Raw genomic sequence first — 21,868 nt, forward strand, 5'->3', positions numbered from 1 at the left:
TGTCGGTAGTAAATACAAAAATTCCAGTACAACCCTCAGTTTTCTTCCGGTTAGTTTATAATTTAGTTTAGCAATAATAATAATCGTAATGTACAGTCCTTTGCTACATCTACATTCCCTGCTGGATGCATGCTTCCCCACTCTACGTCAGTGATGGGGCAGTGACGTGGCCCAAATTAATCTGAAATTACATTCACGCTCAAATATTAAAATGCACACACACATACACACACATACATACACACACACATACACACACATACATACACATACACACACATCGGCACAGCAGTGGACTGACAAGAGGCTGCAAATAGCTATTTTCTAAAAGGACCACACAGCCAATCATTCCTGTGGTAATCAAATTGCCTGGTACACTCCCCCTGATCTTGTTTGACCTCACAAGCCATGCAGAGTTGAGGCTGGATAGCCACTGCAGCGTAGTGTAGCGGTTAGTGCACTGCGCTATGAACCTGGCCACCCGAGTTCGATTCCCGGTCACGGCCAACACCAGTGGCGATTATCTGAATCGGTACTCGGCCTCCCCTAGGTCAACTCATCCTCAAATGAGTACCTGGTGCGGTGTGTAAACATCGCCACTAGGGAGACAAAGGTGGTCGGGCATGGTGCTGGCCGCCCACCCCCTCGTGTACCTTTCCGGACTTCGTAGGTGCTCGCTAACAGCACTTGCCCTACAGTCTGTTAAAGCTATACGGGGGACCTTTGTCTTTTTGTGTGTACGTGTATGTGTGTTTCTTCGTCATTGTTTTTTCTCCCCCACCAGGCGCCAAGCCCTGGTGCAACATGATGGCCTTGCTGAGCGAGCGAGACAGCGGCGATCCCGAACTCCTGGTCATCGCCATGACGGTCATCAACAAGGTATCGGCGCGGTCGGAGTAAACAGAAGCCGCCCTGTGGTTTTCCAAAATCTTCATAATGGCCGAGGAGATTATGAATGTCAGGCAATTAAAATGTCCAGCACTGCCGCTCGTTTGCATGGAATATTCACCGCTGCTTTGTCCGTATGTAAACTATGTACGTATGTACGTACGTATGTTTTTTTATTTCACACCGTACGTAGCCAACCGTGCTAATTGGAAGTGCGGGGAAAGGACAATCAACAATCTACATACAAAGAGCAGTTGGAAAGAAATTAGTTTTAAATTTATATTTAAAAGTGCATAGCTCCAGTGGCTTCCTAATATCGGAAGGAAGAGCGTTCCAGACGGCCACAGAAGCGCGCGATGCAGTGGCCGTCTTTGTTCGATGACCAGCCAAAAGCCGCTTTGAGGATGACCGGAGTTTGCGTGAAGGTTTACGCCAAGGCTGTAATTATAATATATATTCAAATATGCTCAAAATGTCCCCCCCAATATATTGCTATAAAATAGATTTCTGTTTATATGATTGTGGTTATGGTTGTACTTTATTAGTCCCGCTCACGGCCAACACCAGTGACGATTATCTGAACCGGTCCTAGGCCTCCCCTAGGTCGACTCAACCTGAAATGAGTATCTGGTGCGATGTGTAAATATCGCCACTGGGGAGAGAATGGCGGTGGGGCGTGGTGCTGGCCATCCACCCCCTCGTGTGCCGTGCCGGTTTTCATAGGTGCTCGCTAACGGCACTTGCCCCTACAGTCTGTTAAGGTTATACGGGGGATCTTTGTCTTTTGTTTTTGTGTTCACCCGTGTCTCCTTGCCGAACAGACACTGGTGTCCCTGCCCGATCAAGACTCGTTCTACGACATGACCGACTGGCTCGAGGCCCAGGGCATGGAGGACATTGTGAAGAACCACTTGAGCACAAAGACGTCCAACCCAGAGTTCGTGGAGCAGCTGCACGCCTACGAGGTTCGGTCGCAACTCTCGCTCGGGTTCCAGGCATCGTCGGGACCGGTGCAAAGCGGCGTAGCGGGCACAGCGTGCGGGCTCGCAATCACTCTTTCAGGTCGAGGGGGCGGCTCTTGGGGTGCCACGGTAGCGAGATGTTAACTGCCTCGCCTGGTATACAGGAGGTCATGAGTCTGATTCTGACCCTGACGCCTGTTGTATGTTTGGAGTTTGCCTGTTCTCTCTGTAGTCGCATGGATGTTTCTCCGGGTCCTCCGGTTTTTCCCTCCACATTCAGACACATGCCTTGAGATTATTTAGCTGCGATACATTTCTACTTAATAAGCCACTTCGTTGAGCTGTCATTTGTGGCCAGATCACTTCCGACAAAGAGCTTTTTAGCTCTATGGGCCTTACCTGCTATAATAAAAAATAGTAACAATAATAGTTGTAAAAGGTTGCGAGTTCAAATCTGGGTTTGGCGGACTGATTGGCTGGTGCACCGCCTTCGTTAGAAGTCAACGGTGGCGATTCCACATTCGACACATTCCTGCGGTTCAGCGATCTTGTCAGGAGATGAGCTCTTCCCTGTGTGTCTTTGAGTGGAACACCACTTTGCATATTTTAACAAAAAATCAGGACGAGTGCTTCCCAACTCCTGACCTTGTGACACGTACAAATCCCTTCTATTCATTGCTAAATTAAGCCACTGCACACTGCACGCACCTAATGTTGTTTGGCAATCATAGAAAGTTGAATCCAGAATCTCAGCATCGCCGGCTCCGCGCCGTGACCCCCTCGTGCCGGGCCGCACGAAGAACGAGTGAGTGGAATTGGCCTCAATTGCGAAAAGCCTCCTCCGACTGCCTCTTTCAAGTGCCATGGTCCCACCGAGGGAGACGGTGGAGAACACGAGCATGAGGATTTGTGTCTGTGGTGCCGTGCGGCCGCCGGTGTGCCGTCCCGGCTTGTGTGCCGTCGCCCCCGTCGCCGCGTTCGCGCTCCGTCTCGGGCCGCCCCCTCGCCGTTGACGGCCGTCGCCCCGCGGCGCGGCAGACGGCGCTCAACCTGGAGGACGGCGAGGAGGAGTCGCGGCGGGAGCGGCGCCGACTCACCCCCGGCGGCGACGCGGACTCGGTGGACCGCGGCGCCCGCGGCAACCGTCGCCGCTCGGGGCAGCTGCCCGCCTCCCCCTCATCCGCAGCCTCCCTCAAAAGCCTCCCCGCCGGAAGCCACCGCTCCGAGGCCGCCCCGGCGACGGATTCTGCGTACTCGTCACTGCCGGTCCCGATGTCGCCCGCCAAGGACTACATCGGCTCGCGCGTGTCCGCCAACGGGTGCGTAATGGGGGATGTGGTGGGGGGGAAGGGGCAGCGATAGTGGGGGGCCTTCCCAAGTTGTGTCAGCGCGTCGGGTGGCATTGAGGCGGTGGCGGCTCGTTATTCGGGGTCGTTGGTGCCCGGGCCCTCACTCGTGACAAAAGAAAAATGAAAAGGAAGAATTCTTTAAGACATGCCGGCTCATGATATCATGATAACGATCAGAAACTGCATACACCCACCCCCCTCACTGCCGCTCTCTCCCGTGCTGCCTGTCCCACCTTCCGCTTCCCACTCCCACTCCACATTTTCCCAGCCCCCGTGGCATTCCACGGATGTACACATGTATGTTGAACTTCCGCACCGTACGTAGCCAACCGTGCTAATCGGAGGTGCGGGGGAAGAGCAACAAACTAAACACAAAAAAACAGTTCTCGAGAAAAATTTGTTTCAATCGAGATGATTTGAAAGTACCGTGCTCCACTGCCTGACGCTGCGTTTGCCGCACTGAGGTTCGCTGTGGCAGCCAAGACATTTTTCCCCGATTAAAAAAAAAAACACCGTGGTGATGCTGCTGCATTGTCAATGGTGTGCGCAAGTAATAAAAAACTGAACACATTCATCAAGAACACTGCCTTAAAAATATATATTAATATAAATAACAAGCGAATTTACGAGCAACGGCTTTTTTTCTATGCACGATAATTCCCTCATTCCTCCTGTCTCAGTGGCCAAAAGCGCCTGTGTGGAGGCAACCTTAGTTTCTCACCAGGAAGACGGGGGAATAGGCGGCACGAGACGGGGAGCCGTAGCCCAGAGTGAGCGCTATCCAGGATGTCGTGTGAAATGCGACCCGCCGTGGGACGTGCGACGGTCCGTGTGTTAATCGGCGATCGTTTCCGTTGCCATCCTGATGCCAGAGCGAATTTACTGGAACCCGTAGAGAGGACTTGGTTCGTGAGATTTTGTTTTGCTTAGTTTCTTGAGTTTATGACCGCAGTTCACTGCTGCGGTTTCTTTTGCTTTTGCACCTGAATATTTTCAAATGAATTCACACCTGCAGATCTTAATTCGATCAGGAAGTACACTTTACCGAAAGCTGATTCGGTGGCTTCTCAAATTAGGAAGTTGTACCACATTAATTAGCCGTTCAATTTATCGTTCCATCGATAATTATTTCCCTTCGTCAACAAGGAAATTCCCGAGAACAATTTGAGTTTCCCACAGTCTAATCACTTCGCTGACGGGTCCACTTTTAAGGCGACACTCTATATTTCTTGGCACGGTCGGTACGCACAAACCCCTGCCATGCCAGTGGCAAGCGCTCTCAAGCGGTCTCGAGCACCTGCGCTGGAAATGGCCTCCGTGGGATTTCACGCCAATCCGCATCGTGGGGGCCCCTGGACGCTGAGCCGCCGTGCGTGAGAACGGAGCGCGGAGATCGGCAACGTTCCCTGGCTCCGACGACATCGCGCGAAACTTATGCGCTTGCGCTCAGGGCCCTGGGAGTCCTCATGGATTTAGAAACCGAATCCTTCTCCCGAGTCTCCTTCATAACCGGAACGCGCGGGGCGGACTTCGGCGGCAAGCGCGCCCCCCAGGAGTGTAACGATGCGTCGGTTCATCGGTTCATCTTCTTCCTTCGTATGGCATGTAAGCAACGGTTTGTGTAGATGATGTCACAGTTGAATGTTGAGGTGCTTCAACCAGGAGACGCTGTGCGGATTGCAGCAATTCCGCCAGGGAGTGCACCCTGGATGATGGCGCACTCATCGGGGAGGCATTTGATGGTTTGCGCTTCACCACGGTCACAGTTTGGCGATTCTTTGACTTTCCATTTATCCTTAGGCTCGTGTTACATGCGTCGATTTGTGTGTACGTATTCATGTTCTTTTGAATTATGCCGATTCACGCAGAAATGCTTTGCGGGCATCAGAGGGGTAGTGCAGCCACATCCATCGCACTTTCTCTGCCGAACTTTCTTGGCTCCAACGTCAATGTTCCCACGCCTTCACAAACCCGCGCTGGCCAATGTGCTGACCAACTGTCATGGAAGCTTCCCCACGACATCTGGTAATGGGGAATCCTGCATCCAGCAGTGCATTGACGAAAATCTGTATACGTACAAATGCTGATGTTACATTTACGCTCGTAAAATGAGCAACACTTTTCCAAAGAGACGGGAAGAAATAAGAAATGCTACAAACAGTACGGTGAAAGCATGGACGCAACAAATCGATGTTTCAATTGCATCACGGCCCTGGATCTACGACAGTTCACCGGGGAGATGACTCCTCACACCTTGAACGCCTTCCTCGTTGGGGTTAAGATCGGCTCGCTAAGATGCTGGTCGCACGTGCGAGTTGTAGATGTTGCCCGCAAGCGAGGAATGTTTGACTGTGCGTCCAAACAGGCAGCCCCTGCGTGGATCACGGGTGCCAACAAACGCTTTCGCCTTCAATTTTTCAAATGCTTCTCCTCTACATTTTAAAGATAGCCACGGCCACACGCACCAGCCAGACGTGCTCACGGCGAGCGTCTGCTCCGCCCCTGCCCCGTGGTATTGCAGGCAGGCTGTGGTGCCCCTTTGAATGGAAAGCTATTATTTACCTACCTTTTAAATACGCTGCATCTCCTACCACCCCGCGGGAGACCTATCGGCAGCATTCCCGGCAAACTAATAACTTCCGCTGGGTTCGCGGCTCGCCGCTGCCGACTTGGCAGAGCGGGTTTCTGCGCTCATAACAGCCGTTGCTTTCGGTGAAAGAGCAGAGTGGCAGGATTTAAAGCCCCTCCGATGATGGAGTTCACGGTTTAATGGCCAGCGTCTTAACGTCTGCCTTGTAGCCCTCCGCAGACCCATTGGCCAGATTTATTTATTACGAGCCGTGCCCCGGAGCGCCGTTTGGATTGAGGGCGCATCCCAACCGCGCGGCATACGAGGTATGGTTGTGAGGTCGCCGACGGATTTTCATTGGCTTGTTTTAGCATGCTGAATGCACGCGGTTTATTTTGTTACGTGCCCTGTGGCTCTGTCGTTGCCATTGAATGCGGTATTAAGTTTCATATTGCTGCTGCTGACGCCGCTAGCAGGCGTGTAAACGGTTGCGTGCGCGGTCGTGCCGCCGCTCCCAAGGCGTGCGTGCCCGTGCCGTGCCGATCCAAACGAGCGTTTACATTTTTCCGTTTGCGCAGGAGGCGGTTTTTCGACAACTCTGGCAGCGTCGAGGCGGACGCGGCGACGGAGAGGAGCAGCCCGGTGTCGCGGCGGCCGCGCGAGTCGTGGGCCACCCGAGGGGGGGACACCCAGGGGGGGGCCACCCAGGGGGGGGCCACCCAGGGGGGGGGCACCCAGGGGGGGGGCAACGGGCGGGCTGCCGTGTCCCCCGGCGTCGCGGAGTGCTTGGTGGACGGCGTCCCCGCTGCTGGCGGGCCGGAGGGCCGGTGGAGGGGGGCGGCCGAGAGGAGGCTGCCTGAGCCGGGGAGCCCTCTGGGAGCAGCGCCCTGCCGGAATGACGCACAGCGGCAGGGCTTCAGTAAGACCGCCGTCGCGTCCTTTGCTCTCGTTCTATTTGTGCGCGTGCAGTTTTATTTTTATTATTATATATATATATTTTTTTATTCCCATGCCAGAACATTCCCAAAATCAACGTGCGCCCGAGTCGCCATGTGTATTTCGTTTGCGCAATAATTGCTTACAAAATACATGAAAATGTGGTCGTTTAAAGCCTCAATTTGCGTTTAAAAATCATATTAAATGATCAGCCTGCTTTTGTGCTTAACAGCAATCTTGTAAATGAGTCTTGCTGACGGGCATGAGGTTTGCGGGACTGGTTATTTTCCACACCTGAATGTGAGTTTCTGGTGCTGCCCTCTTATAATATCTGCCAGCCCTGGCGCTGGTCAACGCCCGTGCACTCGGCCTCGCTCGGCTCAGCCCGAGCCTCGAGGTGCAGAGAGCTTGAGGGGGTTCGTGCTGTGGGACTATTACGTTTTTGAGTCAAACATCGCGCAGGAAATCTACTGCCAATTACAGCTGTGCGTGTGTGTGTGTGCGTGTCTTTGTGTGTGTCTGCGTGTGTGTGTCTGCGTGTGTGTCTGCGTGTGTGTGTCTGCGTGTGCGTGTCTTTGTGTGTGTCTGCATGTGTGTGTCTGCATGTGTGTGTCTACATGTGTGTGTCTGCATTTGTGTGTCTGCATGTGCGTGTCTTTGTGTGTGTCTGCGTGTGTGTATCTGCGTGTGCCGTGCTGGCCTTCAGCACTTGCCCCAACAGTCTGTGAAAGGCTATACGGGGAATCGTATCTGCGTGTGTGTGTCTGCGTGTGTGTGTCTGCGTGTTTGTGTGTGTGGCTCCGAGAGTGCTGGACCGCTGGCGCAAAGTTGCAGTGATTTTTTTTTTCGTTTTTTATGATTCAAAACGTTTTTACGAAATGTGTACACAATGTGCCTTGTTTTAAATTAAAATAAAATGTGGTGCATGCGTATTAATTGGAGCCAGAACGCTTACAGCTTTAAGTTGTTTTAACGTTACCTTGCAAAAAAAAAAAAACTCCGCGTGCAAAACAATGTCCCGCAGCAGAGCAGCCAACTTTGATCCCTAAAAGGCTGCGGAGGTTTTGAATAATAAAGCCGTCGTGTGGGTCACCGGGAGGGATTGCGTGAGTGTTAAGTAAGGTGGCTTGTCGGGATATTTGAATGGGTAAATTATTGACTTTGTGTTTATTACGAAGGGGGGAAAAGTCAATATTAGATTAACACTTTTAAATAAGTAGCTTTCTTGTGATACAGCTTAGGCCTGTTACAGAATTGGATCGTTATCTTAAAATGTATATCAGCAAAATGTCATTTCCTATTTCTTGAAATGGATCCTCCAACAGTTTTCTCTCCTCCTTTGAAGATCATTGTAGCGTTTGACTCTCGAGACGAGAGATCGTCGCCTCACAATCCCCCCCCCCATCCCCTGCGTCGCAGATTCCATCACGCGGCCCCGCGAGCTGAACACGGACTCCGGCCGGGCGGGGAGACAGGCGGAGGCGGACGAGGGGACGGGCTCTGTGAGCCGGGGAGACGTGGCGATCGCGGGTCGCCGGCCAGGTGACCCGCCGCCCACTTCCCCATGTGGCGCTCCTCGCCAAGCCTCGCGGCAGCCTCTCGCGTACCTCGAGGAGTTATCTCGTTTTTAATCAGAATCGTTATTTAGGCGGCAGGAGGAATCCGGTGAGCCGTGAAGCTCTTTTTCGGAGATGTCCAGTATGGGCGCGTCTACTTGCAACTCCGCTCGTTCGTGGAGGATTGCAGCGATTTGAAGGCTGCCGTCGGAAGTGTGTCAATGTTGCCGTGGGGGGGGGTTGTTTTTCTGTCTCTACGACGCGTGCGCGCGAGTCTCCTTCGTAGCACGCGAGCAATCATCGACAAACCTCCTGCCGGATGAATAGGTCAATTGTCAACGCTGCGTTGCGAATCTGGAACAAAACAGTGCTGCGGGCCCAGCTATTAAGTGGATGGCTGGAGCCATGTGGGTGGGGGGGGGGTCGGTGGGGGGCATGTGCCGGAGCGTGCGCTGGCGGGCGTCTTGCGCAACACGTGTGCCGAGTGGGGAGAAGCTGTAGTAGTAGCTACACTAACTCTATAGCAGTGTGTACTGGCTGTAGTAGTAGCTACACTAACTCTATAGCAGGGTGTACTGGCTGTAGTAGTAGCTACACTAACTCTATAGCAGTGTGTACTGGCTGTAGTAGTAGCTACACTAACTCTATAGCAGTGTGTACTGGCTGTAGTAGTAGCTACACTAACTCTATAGCAGTGTGTACTGGCTGTAGTAGTAGCAGGGCCGCTGTCCCCACAGAGCAGCGTGCACTAGAACACCGTAAACAAAGATAATCGCCTCTTTCCTGTCGATTGTTTAACAAGTCGTCAGAACACCGATTACATGAAATACTTCTTCTTGCCCTTGCGGTAAACCCTGCGCGGGAGCGCGCTCCCCGTTTCTAACTGAGGGCGATTGTTCCTGCGATCGCCCGCGGCTCGGCGCTGCACTCTTGTTTACCTTTTCCGCGTCGTGATCTTTGACCTTGGCCGGGCAGCGCTTGCGGCTTGATGTCCGAGTCACCCGGTTGAGCGCGCGCACAAGCGACCGCGAAATATTTACGAGATATTTTTTAAATTTTATATTGTTTTAACTAATGATTTTCCAACCGTGCTGACGCGGAGATAATTCTCCCGTTTTGAAATGCCCAGCAGTGCAGAGGGAACGGGAAGATGGGAGCGATCCCCTGAGCCCGATCTCCGGCCAGAAGCGGTTTGTGCTCGACGTGCTCTACGCCGGCAAGCCGGCGGGGCCGGCGGCCGCCATCGGGGCGTTGCCCGGCGACCGTCGGCGCGGCGAGACGCCGACGGGCTCGCCGAGCCGGGACGGGGCGCGCGCCTCCCGCCCGTCGTCCCGGACGGACGAGGGCGCGGCCTCGAAGAGCGGGAGCGAGCCGCGGGACGGGCCGGCGTCGCAGCACTCGGACAAGGCGGAGTGGGACGACGCCCGGGGGTCGCCTGGGGACGGCACGCCGCGCAGGAGCTCGTGGAAGTCGGGCGAGGCGAGCAGCCCGGAGCCGCGCTACTCGGCGCGGCTCTCGGAGAGCCGGCCGGAGGAGACCCCGACCGACCCGCGGCCGCTGAGGATGAGGAGGAACCCGGCGCGGCTCTTCGACGAGGAGGACGGGGAGGTGAGGAAGAGGTGCGAGGCGGAGCGGAAGGCGATCCTGGAGCGGACTGGGATCAAGGGAATCAGCAGCCGCATCGCCACGCTGCAGAGCTCCGACAGCGAGACCACCAGGGTGAGCAAACGCCGCGTGTGGGCAGCACCGTGACCGTATGCTCCGGATTATACGTGGCCCGGACGGTTTGGTTCATCCCACACGCACACCTACTCTTTACAGCTGTGACCCAACTTAGTGAGAGACCTGGGGTCAATTACAATTGTAAATGTGCAATTCAAAATGAACGGCAATCGCAATGTTGTTTGAGCTGACGATCCTGCTGTAACTGGACCCCGGGTCGGCTCAGAGGGGAGCTTCACACCGACGGTGCTGACTGTTTTCGTTGCAGGCAAAGCCGACGGTGGAGAAACCAGAAATCCTCACCAGCGTGCGAACCCAGGTGGGAAAGTTTGGTTTGCCGCCCGCCGAAACTCCGCGCTCGCCCACTCGCGTGATCCGTAAAACCGAACCGGCGCCCATCTCGGAAGCGCTCGCTCAGAGGCACGGAGCGCACGAGGCCAGCTCGCTATCCCGACTCGAGGAGGACCACACCTGGGACCAGCTGGCAGTGCAGCCCAAGGTGCTGCGGATCAAGGACATGGACTTCACGGACCTGCGCGACGAGGACGACAGGGACGTGCTGCGGCTGGAGCAGCAGGCGGCCCTGTCCGCGTCCCCCGTGCCGATGCCGCCGCCCCCGCACGACGGCGCAGCTCCGCCTCCCCCCCCTCCGCCGTTGCTGCTGGGCTCCTCGCCGCCGCCTGCGATGGGAAGGAGCGAATCGTCGTGGCCGAACGCCTCTCAATGTGCGGCGAACAGCTCCGAGAGTTCGGCTCCACCGCCACCGCCGCCACCACCGCCACCGCCACCGCCGCCCTCGTCGCTCGCTCCTCCCCCTCCTCCGCCACCCCCCATGCCTGGAAGAGCGCCGCTGAACGCCCCCGTGCAGGACTCGATGAAGAAAGTGAAGACCGTGCGCTTGTTTTGGCAGGTACGTTTGGTTGTCTTTGGTTCTTCGTTCGCACGCACGTTGCACGTTTTTTGCGGAGCTGTGTTTGTTGCTTCGGAGTGGTCGCCCCTTGATGACATCACCAAGCGATTACAGGTGAATAGCGCCGCTCAGTTTGTCTAGTTTGCCGCCTTTAATTTAGTCAACTGTTGTTTAGTCCTCATTGTGGCATCCATCATTTTGTGTGGTGGCTGAGTGCCTCATCAGCAGTGTTGGAATGATTTTGCTCGCGTCGATTCCATGTCACGATTCGTGGTCGTGGCTCAATTCAAGAATGTATTTTATTCCTTGTTTTATATTCAGCCAGATGGCAGCTTTGCGGGTTTTACACGAAGCCATTACGGTAGCGCATTTTCGAATCAAAATAAATCGTCTATCCTAACGCGCGAAATTCTATGGATGCATTGGGAGCATAGTAATCTCGACGATACATAGGAGCATTTCCCATTGGCATGACCTTGAAAATTTTGAGATTATCATCCACGATCATCATCTCCCAATCAATCGATTATCGTCAGATCCCACGGTCCCACAATGCGCGAGGCGCTTCTGAGATCGCCGCTGCGCGAACGAACTCCGGCCGTTGTTCCCGAGCCGTCCGGCTTGAGCGACCGGGGGTCGGCGCTGATGGCGCCGAGCGTGCGGCCGAGGTGAGGCCGAGCGGCTGACCGACCGCGATGCGCGCGCCGCCAGGAGGTGCAGTCGACGCGGCTGAACGTGAGCAGCGCCCGCTACGGCCGCGACACGCTGTGGAGCCAGCTGCAGCCCGTGGAGGTGGACGGCTCCCGCCTGGAGCACCTCTTCCAGTCGCGCACCAAGGAGCACCTCTCCAGCAAGGTGCTCGCACGCTCACGCTCGCACACTCACGCTCGCACACTCACGCTCGCACACTCACGCTCGCACACTCACGCTCGCACACGCACGCTCGCACACGCACGCTCGCACACTCACGCTCGCACACTCACGCTCGCACACTCACGCTCGCACGCTCACGCTCGCACACTCACGCTCGCACTCTCACGCTCGCACACTCACGCTCGCACACGCACGCTCGCACACGCACGCTCGCACACTCACGCTCGCACACTCACGCTCGCACACTCACGCTCGCACACGCACGCTCACGCACGCTCGCACACTCACGCTCGCACACTCACGCTCGCACGCGCTCACGAGGGCTCACGAGGGCTCACGAGGGCTCGTCATTGCGGTATGTTTCGCATTGCTGATCGTGTGAGTGCCAAACACGATGATTCAACCCCCCCCGCCGCCGCATGCCTTTAACCTTTGACAGGCTGTCGAGGCAGTGACGTTAGCGAGCAGCGACTAAGGCCAGCTTGATGCTCGAGGGGCGAGTGTAGTAGCGTCACGCCGGGTTGTCTGCCCCATACTCACATTTACTTAACACCTCAGGGTCTCCTATAAGGGCGAGTTGACCTAAATGGGGAGTCCCCGGACTGTTTACATATTTGCTGGTGATGTAAATTGAACTCGGGTTCATAACGCAGTGCGCGAAACGCTACGCGACCAACCCCCTAGGACACAAAGTCAAACTTCCCCCGTGTAGCCTTAACAGACTGTTGAGGTGAGTGTTGTTAGCGAGCACCCATGAGGGTCGGCACGGCACACGAGACGGTGGGTGGCCAACACCACGCCTGGCCGCCTTAGTCTCCCCAGTGCTGGCGTTTACACGCAGGACCAGGAACTCATTTAAGGCTGCGTAGGCCCAGGACTGGTCTAAATATTAGTTGCTGTTATCGGTCGCGGGCAGGAATCAATCTGATCACCGAGTTTGTAACTCGGTGCGCTAACCACGACATAGCAACCGCTCCCCACCCACAAACGCACACAACCGCTCCCCACGCACACCGCACGCGCTCGGGGCTGCCCGCAATCCACCTCGCGTTCTCCCCCCCCCCCCCCTGCCCTGCCTGCCCCCTACCCAGCGCCTGATGAAACGTCTCCACCACCCGTTGTACGCTCGCAGATAACCACGACCGACGTGAAGAAGCAGGAGCTCATGCTGCTGGACCACAAGAGAAGCAACGCCATCAACATCGGGCTCACCACACTGCCGACACCCAGCATCATCAAGGCCGCCATCATCACCTTCGACGAGTTCGCCCTCAACCGGGAGTGCGTGGAGGTGAAGACGCGCGGTGCTCTCGCCTGAATTATGATTCTGTTGTTAATTAACGTCGCCGTGGCGGGATGGTAACTCTCTCGCCTGGTATGCGGGAGGTCCTCGGTTCGATCCAGAACCTGGCTCCTGTATGTTTGGAGTTTGCGTGTCTCTCTCCCCGTGGTCGCGTGAATTTTTCTCCCGGCTGTCTGGTTTTTCCCTCCACATTTAGAATCAACGTCACGCGTTCAGAGTATTTGGCTGCTATAAATGTCCACGTGATAAGCCGCTTCGTCGAGCTATCATTTGTGGCCATGTCGCTTCTGACAAAGAGCTACATAGCGCATTGGGCCTTACCTGGTTAAAAATATAGTAATCGTAGTAGTGGTGTGTAATTGTCATTGTTAATTGTTATTATTGTAATCACTGTTGCCGTTGTTGCCACATCAATGTGATCCTTGTGCCGTGTGTTGCTCGGTGCAGCCGTGAGGTCTCCGCTATCCTTGGCTAAGCGCTCTGCTTCTTCTCAGGTGACGCTCACCTCTCTCAGGTCGGGTTCACCGCTCTCACCGGCCTCTTGCGACTTCTCTAAATCCACGTCTCGTGCCATCGCCGCTTCGCGGGCTCCCTTCTCACTGCACCGCTTTCTTCTATCTTTAATGAGCGACGAGATTTTTCTGACCTCTGTCGACCACGAAAATGTGGAAGACTAGGCCACACCTGCTCGAGAGGGCCTCTCTCATGGCTCCCCGTAGTGGACGCCCGCCCTCCGGCGGTGACGCGAGCAAGCGGCCACACAGGGTCTGTCTCCTCACCTCTCCGCCCAGGTGGCTCAGCGGCTGAGCGAGCGACCCGCAACCAGATTGACCCGGCCAATCATCCTACCGCGGTTGATAAGTTCCACTACATTCGTAAATCAAGAGTGGTTGCCTTATTAAGAGACTTGTACCCGCTATGAAAAAAAAAATTATACCACTGGCTCAGGGCTCTAAACTGTAGATGTTGACCATCTCACTGCTCGTCTGAGCAGGAAATCAACTTGATGTTGCCAATGGACCGTGACGCGCGGTGTCCTCACACGCTATGGTGTGTGCGTGATGCTCGCGGTCTTCCTCCACCACACAGTCCATGAGCGCGAGAGCTCATCAACTGTCGGTACTGTCTGAGGTGGCGTAACTTTAGCCGTTCCCATTTAGTTGTGCGACCATTAACAGTGAATCAGGTGGTAACCACTTGAGATGAGCAGCGTTATTAAATAATTCCATTCTTGTTTGCTGTATGAATACAACGCTATGACTCACGTTTTTTTGTACCTCAGTTGCTACCAATATTTGCTCTGGCTCATGGACTAACACTGCCATTCTCAGCTCTGTCGGTCATCAACCACCGCACACGGAAGCCGCTGGTAGTTTTTCACAAAAAATAATATAGCGATGCGTTAGCGGCCCCCGTCAATCGCGTTTCATCCCATGCGCCAGAAACTTCTCAAGATGATGCCCACGGACGAGGAGAAGCGGAGGATCACGGAGGCGCATGTGGCGAATCCCGACATGCACCTCGGCTCCGCCGAGCACTTCCTCTTCATGCTCTCCTCCATCAGCGAGCTGTCAGCCCGCCTGCAGCTCTGGGCCTTCAAGCTCGACTACGAGGCGATGGAGAAGGTGAGGCCTCGCTCGGATCTCCCAGAGTTCGTCGCCGGATGAAGGTCAACGCAGCAGTTTTGAGCGAAACGTCGTCGCGCGTTGACGTCGAATTCGGTCGCGAGAAGCCTCCGGCCCACCGGTGAGGTCAGAATCCGATCGACACATTGGCAACTTTGTAAGTAAAATCTCTGTCAACGTGACAATCTACAACCTTGTCGGGTGGTGGAGGGTTGACAACACGAATTGTGGCATAAAACGAACACCAACGTGGATGATGGTGAAGGCACAGGGTGAGTTCTGCGGTTCCATGGTGTTCATCGTCGGCACGAGATCACACCGCATGGCAAATAGACCTGCATCTCAGTTGAGGTTAGACGAAGCAGCAGTCATGGTCCCTACAGGCAGGCTAATGCCCCAGGTCACTCTTGCCAATGGGACTATCCTGGTCTGATGAGTTATCTTACCCGGTTAAAAAAAATAAACTTGAAACTATATCCTACTCCGATGGGACAATTAATACTCGCCCACAGTGCGACTGTGCTCACCAATGTCAAACCATCGATCACAAGTACCGCACTGCTGCTCGCTTCAAGCCTTCAACGGTAGAATTTTAGATATACGTCACGCCTGCGTGCGAGAGTTCATAGGTGACTTTGTGAGTCTGCGTGTCTGGACGTAAGTCTAGGAATCTCCATGGGAGTCTATTTATCGAGCCATGGGCCACAGAAGGAATATCACTGCCCACTTAAATACTTGGCGAGCAGCATTTCAGATGTTCACCATGCGGCCTCTCCCAACGCCTCGCACGCTGGCTCACTCTCACCAACCTTGGCCATCTCCCCCACCATGCGATAGAAGCACACGGAGTGCGGAAGGACGTGTAAAGTGGCGTCCGTTGAGACTCATTGTGGCCATTGTCTCAGGTTTAATAATGTGTGGTTGAGATAAGGAAAAAAAATTGAGTGTTTATATTGGAAATATATATATATAATTATTTCCTAAGTTTGTCTCTAATAAGGCAACATTATGGAATTGAACACAAATTATTTGGTGAACATTTTCAATTCAGGCAAGGTGGGGACCGCTTTTTATGAACGTCCCCAACTTAAGCTGCCGTTGGGAAAGCTGGCTGGACTGTGGAGCAACACAAATATCGCTGCAGAGGAGCGTGGCTTGAAAACCCCAGGACGTGCGCCGTTGATGACGTGTGTCCACCCTTGCACGCGCTGCAGGAGGTGGCCGATCCGCTGATGGACCTCAAGGACGGGATCGAGCAGTTGCGCAAGAACTACACGCTGAAATGCATCCTGTCCACACTGCTCGCCATCGGCAATTTCCTCAACGGAAGCAGTGTAAGCGGTTGGGAAGCTAGCGTCTGTTGCGGACATTTAACTCGCGGGCTCAAGAATGGACAACGAGCCCGCGGGCTCGCGTTGTGAGTGACAGAGTATGGCGGTGTTGTACTTCTTGTTGCATGCGTGCTCGCGCGGGGAGCGCGAGTGCAGCGGTAAGCACGCTGCGCTATGTACCCGGTGACTCGTGTACGATTCCTGCTCATGAACAATAAGGGTATCGAATTTCTAAACCGGTACTGGGCCTCCCTTAGGTCGACTCAGCCTTGAATGAGTACCTGATGCAATGTGTAAACATCAGCACCGGGGAGACAAAGGCGGCCGGGCATAGTGCATGCCACTCACCCCCCTCGTGTGCCGTGCCGCTCGCTAACAACGCTTGCGTCAACAGTCTGTTAATGGTCTTTGTCTTTGTGGTGGGCCGTGCAGGCGAAGGGCTTTGAGCTCTCCTACCTGCAGAAGGTCCCCGAGGTGAAGGACACGGTGCACAAGCGCTCGCTGCTCTACCACATCTGCAACATCGTAGTGGAGAAGTTCCCCGAGGCTTCCGACCTCTACTCCGAAATCGGAGCCATCACGAGAATAGCAAAGGTCAGAGGGAAGTGCCGGTGGTTTGTTTGACCTGCTGGGGTTTTTGTTTGCTCGCTCCTTCCCGCGCTCACGAAGGACGCGAGTTTGTTCAAGATGATAATCTCTGACTCGGTAAAGCGGCGGGAATTAAATGATGAAGTGGTTTTCCGTGGAATGGAAATGCGTGGCATTGAATTAGCATTGAAAGTGTCTGGTCGGAGTTTCTGCGAGAGTCTCGGACGGTATGTGGGGGTTTTACAGACTCGGGCAATACGGGGGATCACCCGTTATTGAAGCGGCCTCTCGAGTGTAGCAAGTTGCTGTCTCAGACCGCTCAGCGACGACTGCACATGCACAATAACAGTATAATCCAGTTGATTTCACTTAATTTGAATTATCCCCACTCTGAAATTTTTTCATGTTGGTTTGATTGATGCGTGACAAAGTCTTCACTGAACACTCTTTGCAGGCCAGTGTCAGGTGTTCTCGTGTGGGTAGAGCGGTCCACAGCAGTGACTTCGGAAGTAGTTCTGTTATGTCATCTTCCGGGGTCGTCTTACAGTTCAGCGATATACTACACAGCTCGAAATGGATATTTTTCATAATCATGACATTAGATAAATGGGGGTACATTTTAAATAATTTAGTAAGATGCTGCCAACAATGTTGAGTTCTTTGCCACTTCCACATGTTGCCTGCCACCCGGCACCACCAACACGGAAACAGTTTTGGGAAATTGGCAACATCCCAAACAACCACCTGATCACTCGCTGATCCCACCCAAAAGCAACTCATGGATTGAATTCCTCGAAAACAGTGGCCCACGTGAAATTACATCGGCACGTGTCATGGCAGATCCACGCACCATGGCCTTCACGTGTGGAAATTCACAGAAATCCCATGGTGCAGTTGCAGAAACATCGACCAGACCCTTGACCACACAGCAGTGAACTTTTGAACTCTTTGCGAGACCATGAGCCTCTCTCTGAGTCTCTATGTGATTCCGTGAGTAACGACTATCAGTTGACAATAGCCACTGAACGCCACGTGAGTCTTTGTGTCGATATGTTATTCAACGTGAATCTGCGAGACTGCAGCAGTGAATCATCGTGAACTCTGAAAGTTCATCTGAGGCACTGGAGGACTGCACCACACACCAACTGTTGTGGCAGTTTTCCAACTCGGTAGCAATCCAGACACGCAGACTTCCGCGTTGATATTTATCTAGCTGTGCGCGAGAGAGACCAACGCTGCGTGTGTGCATGTGTGTGTGCATGTGTGCGTGCGTGCGCGTGTTGTTTCAGGTCGACTTTAACCAACTGGCGGAGAATCTGGCGCAGCTGGAGCGACGCTGCAAGGCTTCATGGGACCACCTGAAGGCCGTGGCCAAGCACGAGGCGCGGGCCCAGCTCAAGACGCGGCTGTGCGACTTCCTGCGCGACTGCGCCGAGCGAGTCGCCGTCCTCAAGGCCGTGCACCGCCGGCTCGACAACCGGTAGGCGACCGCGCGGCGCCCGTCTCGCGCAAGCCGCGTGCGTCTGTCGGTGCTTCGCGCCGAGGTCGCGACGTCTTAATGCGATGTCTGAATGCGACGGCTCCGTCGTCCGTCCGCCTGCCAATAGGCCCGTAAAGACGGCGAGGCTGTGTCGCTATTGGGGATCGGCGGGGTAGACAACTGGCTACATTGTAGAGACCAGTGATGGGATAGCAGCCCAAGAAAGGAGCGCGCTGATGAGGACGTCCGCCGGGGAGGCGGCGTGGTGAGATGAGCTCGCGTGCGGCGGCTCGATTGCTGCATTGCGTGACTGTGAGCGGTGGTGACGACTTGGGGAGGCCTTCATCCAACGGTGGATAGATCATGGCTGATTGTAATGATGAGCGATGTTTGTGGTGTCCGGGAGTATCGGTCTTGTGTTCGAAACATTGTTGTTGCGTAAGTAGCAAAACATTTTGGTAAACTTCCTTGCCAAAAGACCTCTATCATTTTTTATTTTAGCCAAATGAGTTTTTGTAACATGGCATTGCTGTAATGAGTTTATGAAGGAAAGAGAAAAAAGGATGCTTTTGAATGTTCAAGATGTTTATAAATCAACTGAATATGAATTAAAAAATGCTGTAATTTTTTTTCCAAACATTCCTTTGTATAGATTAATTGCATCTTATCACAACAGTACATTTGTGCCATGAGCTATCGCACTCTTGCAGGTCCCCAGTGTTCAGAGTTCTTTTGTCGCCCCCCCCATCATTTTTATTGCAGGGAAGTTGCCATGCCACAGCAGTTCGTACGCTGAACATGCTGCAGTTTGAAACGATGGTGCAAGTGTTGTTGTTGTCAATCCCACTCATTGCCTCGTTCCACCCAGCCGTAATAAATGGGGGTGCACCACAGTGATTCGATCGGTGGGTCGCGTGCGATGGGGCCACCTCTTCCACGAGGTCTGGCTATCTTGGAAGAGTAGGCCAAAACATCCTCTAGACCGGTGGTGGGAGACCTAGATGAGCTAGTGGGCCACATCCGCGGCGCTCGCTCACCTCGAGTGGGCCGCAAGCTTGACACCGTCCCCGTGCACTCGTCGCGACCCCCGCGCGTCTCGCTCGGCACGCCGAGGCCAGGCCACCACGAGGGGCTCCGCGCGACGCAGGTCGCCCGCCGCTGCTCCCGAGGAGTTCTCTCCCGGTGCACCCCCCCCACCCGCCGGCGGTTGCGCAGAGAAAGCAAATCGCGCCTTCGGCCTCGTTAAAGAAATGTTCTGACGACTGCAATGGTCGCGCGGCTGGTCTGCGCTGGGCAGGTTCCGCGCGTTCCTGCTCTACCTGGGCTACTCGGTGGCGGCGGCACGGCACGAGACGGCGACGCGCTTCTGCGGCGTGCTCAGCGAGTTTGCGCTCGAGTACCGCACGGTGCGCGAGCAGGTCCTCGCCCAGCGCCTCAAGCGCGAGAACGTGCGCCAGCGTATCAAGACGCGCGGCAAGATGATCACCGAGGTGATGCCACCCCCCCCCCCCCCCCCCCCCGCGCTTCTCCCCGGGGCCCACTCTGTGCTTCTTTCCCACCGTAGAAGGGAGCCGGCCCTCAACGCGGCCTAGGAGGGGCGTGCCAGTTGTTTTCCCACTGAAGAACCCGTGCCGTGCCGAGCCACCACACGTAGATTACGCAGTGACGCGTTGTCCTCGCGGCGTATCGAATGAAGTTACCTGCAGTTAATGCGTCCTTATGTATTGCAGGCTTGTATTTAAATCACTCGGTGTTTTGTAGACCAGCGATATCACGTGGAAACACGATTGCACTTGATGTGCTTTTACTCTTTGTGATAATGGTTGCATATTGAATACAATTCATAGCTTGTGCACTCGTCTTGTTTAGGACACTTGCACTAATTACTTTTCAGTATCTACAGAGAAAAATGCTTTGGCAACGAGTCTCTGACGATGACTGCATAAAATAAGATAAAAAAATACGCGCTTGTATGGGTTGGTATGTTTTATTAAACGTACGAGTCTGGTGGTTCAGGGATCAAAGCACCAAATCAACGGCGTTGAGAATGTGGGTTCGAATTCAGATTTCAACCGCTTGCGGTTAAACCTGAAGTGTCGCGAGTTTGTCTCAGCCCAGTCACCCCGTTACGTTGCTTTTCTTCACTTCAAATTCTCACCGCTGAGTATTTATCATTTCGCTTTGACTGCCATGCAATGAATAACCCTGCACCAAGGCAGGTGAACAAGTTTAGCACCCGTGCTGTCGATGAGAGGCCACTTGAAGGGCTCTCAAAAGCCGTTCTTTGAAATCTGTATCCACTGTCCACTTTATAACACGACGCTATGCACCGCTCTACGGGGTGTTCCAAATGGACATTTATTCACCTCGTGTACCCTGATGTCAACGTCACAATGTTTTTATACGTGTCCTGAAAATCAGAGTTGAAACAAAACATCCGTCTCCCCCGATCGCCGACCCCTGACCCCCCCCCCCCGACCCCCGACCCACGGCCTGTGACCCCCTCACTCAGATGGGCCACTTCTCCTTCGACATGGAGACGGAGGCGACCGCCTCGGCGGAGAGCGGCTCCCCCTCCGCGGCCGAGCACTGCAAGGCCCACGACGACATGACCTCCCTGCTCATGGTGGACGACGGCACGCCCTCTTCGCTGATGCGGCGATCCCGAACACGCAGCAATGGTACGCAGCTCCGTCGTCCGTTCCCGTAGGCGCATCGCGCCCCCCCACCCCCCCCCCTAAGTGCAGCCAACGATCGAGAGTGGTGATGGGATTTATTTTTTAAGCCTCGGAATTGGGTGGTGAGGCGATAGGGTGCAACCAGGCCCTCTGATGCGTCACTTTGGAGTGTAGGATTGCAGTGTCCGAGGTACAAAGAAACCCGGGTGCATCGTGGGAATAATACGTCCCTGGGAATAGGGGAGAAGCACACGTGCAAGCATTGCCTCGGGTTGGTGTGTTGACAACAAAAAATTGGACTTCCCATGTCCCGGGAAGACTTACAGATGTCAAATAGATCGGCGTGAACTATTGTTTCTCCAGTAGAGCGGTGGCACGGTGGCTTGCACACTGCACAGTGAAGCCCACAGCAGATGCTCCATCTCTGCCCTCATGTGCCTCTTCCAAAAACATCGTTGAGCATTTCTCCACAGCTGATTTAGGGCCCCACGGTCAGCGGTGCGCGTACATGTGCCCGACAGAAATGCCCCTCCTGTCCGTTTCCCTTTAACCTTTGGAACGCCTCAAAACGATTCATCGCGAGGTTATCTCGTCGGCGTGCCGAGCCCTGTGCCATTTCCTTTCAGCACGGACGAGCAAAATGAGCCCGGCTCCATCGCAAGAGGACCTGCTGGCCACGGAGGACGACACGACCGAGATGCTGGACTGCATCGTGCGCTCGTCCATGCACGCGCCCGTGCAGCGCGCCACGCCCAAGGAGCGCAAGCGCTCGCGCGCCAACCGCAAGTCCAGTGAGTTTCACTCCCCCCCCCCCCCCATTCCGCCCCGCACTCCCCCAAGGCCGGCGCTGCTCTCTCCCTGTTTGTCGTTGTCGTTTCTAACCCCCCTCGTGTTTTATTCGGGGTTTTTTAAGAAGCTTCCCGGGACCGGGAGCGAATCGTCAGACTTTGCGGTAAAACCCAAAAACGCAGGAGAAGCTCGCCCACTAAGGTTGAAAGTATTCACGTAACACGTTCCTGCGGAGGGAGCTGGTAGGAACGTTGGGTTGCTCGGTCAATGGCCTGCAGGGTCAACGGCGGCGTGGTGTATTCCGCAAAT

The 21,868-nt window shown here is 54.6% G+C and overlaps 1 protein-coding gene across 1 annotated transcript in view; it reads left to right on the top strand.

Annotated features, from left to right (window-relative positions):
• LOC144727543 (FH1/FH2 domain-containing protein 3-like) overlaps window positions 1-21,868 on the top strand; it is a 62,811-nt gene that overhangs the window by 39,203 nt on the left and 1,740 nt on the right. The window contains exons 8-23 of the mRNA XM_078606403.1: window positions 785-879; window positions 1,710-1,853; window positions 2,889-3,169; window positions 6,347-6,687; window positions 8,124-8,246; window positions 9,390-9,979; window positions 10,251-10,892; window positions 11,604-11,747; window positions 12,898-13,056; window positions 14,511-14,693; window positions 15,908-16,027; window positions 16,457-16,618; window positions 17,902-18,092; window positions 19,390-19,582; window positions 20,605-20,773; window positions 21,397-21,561. Of these exons, the coding sequence (XP_078462529.1) occupies window positions 785-879; window positions 1,710-1,853; window positions 2,889-3,169; window positions 6,347-6,687; window positions 8,124-8,246; window positions 9,390-9,979; window positions 10,251-10,892; window positions 11,604-11,747; window positions 12,898-13,056; window positions 14,511-14,693; window positions 15,908-16,027; window positions 16,457-16,618; window positions 17,902-18,092; window positions 19,390-19,582; window positions 20,605-20,773; window positions 21,397-21,561 (3,702 nt within the window). The remainder of the gene's footprint in view (window positions 1-784; window positions 880-1,709; window positions 1,854-2,888; window positions 3,170-6,346; window positions 6,688-8,123; window positions 8,247-9,389; window positions 9,980-10,250; window positions 10,893-11,603; window positions 11,748-12,897; window positions 13,057-14,510; window positions 14,694-15,907; window positions 16,028-16,456; window positions 16,619-17,901; window positions 18,093-19,389; window positions 19,583-20,604; window positions 20,774-21,396; window positions 21,562-21,868) is intronic.

Source organism: Lampetra planeri, chromosome 26 (genome assembly GCF_965212315.1).
Source record: "Lampetra planeri chromosome 26, kcLamPlan1.2.h2, whole genome shotgun sequence".
NCBI classification, from domain to species: Eukaryota; Metazoa; Chordata; class Hyperoartia; order Petromyzontiformes; family Petromyzontidae; genus Lampetra; species Lampetra planeri.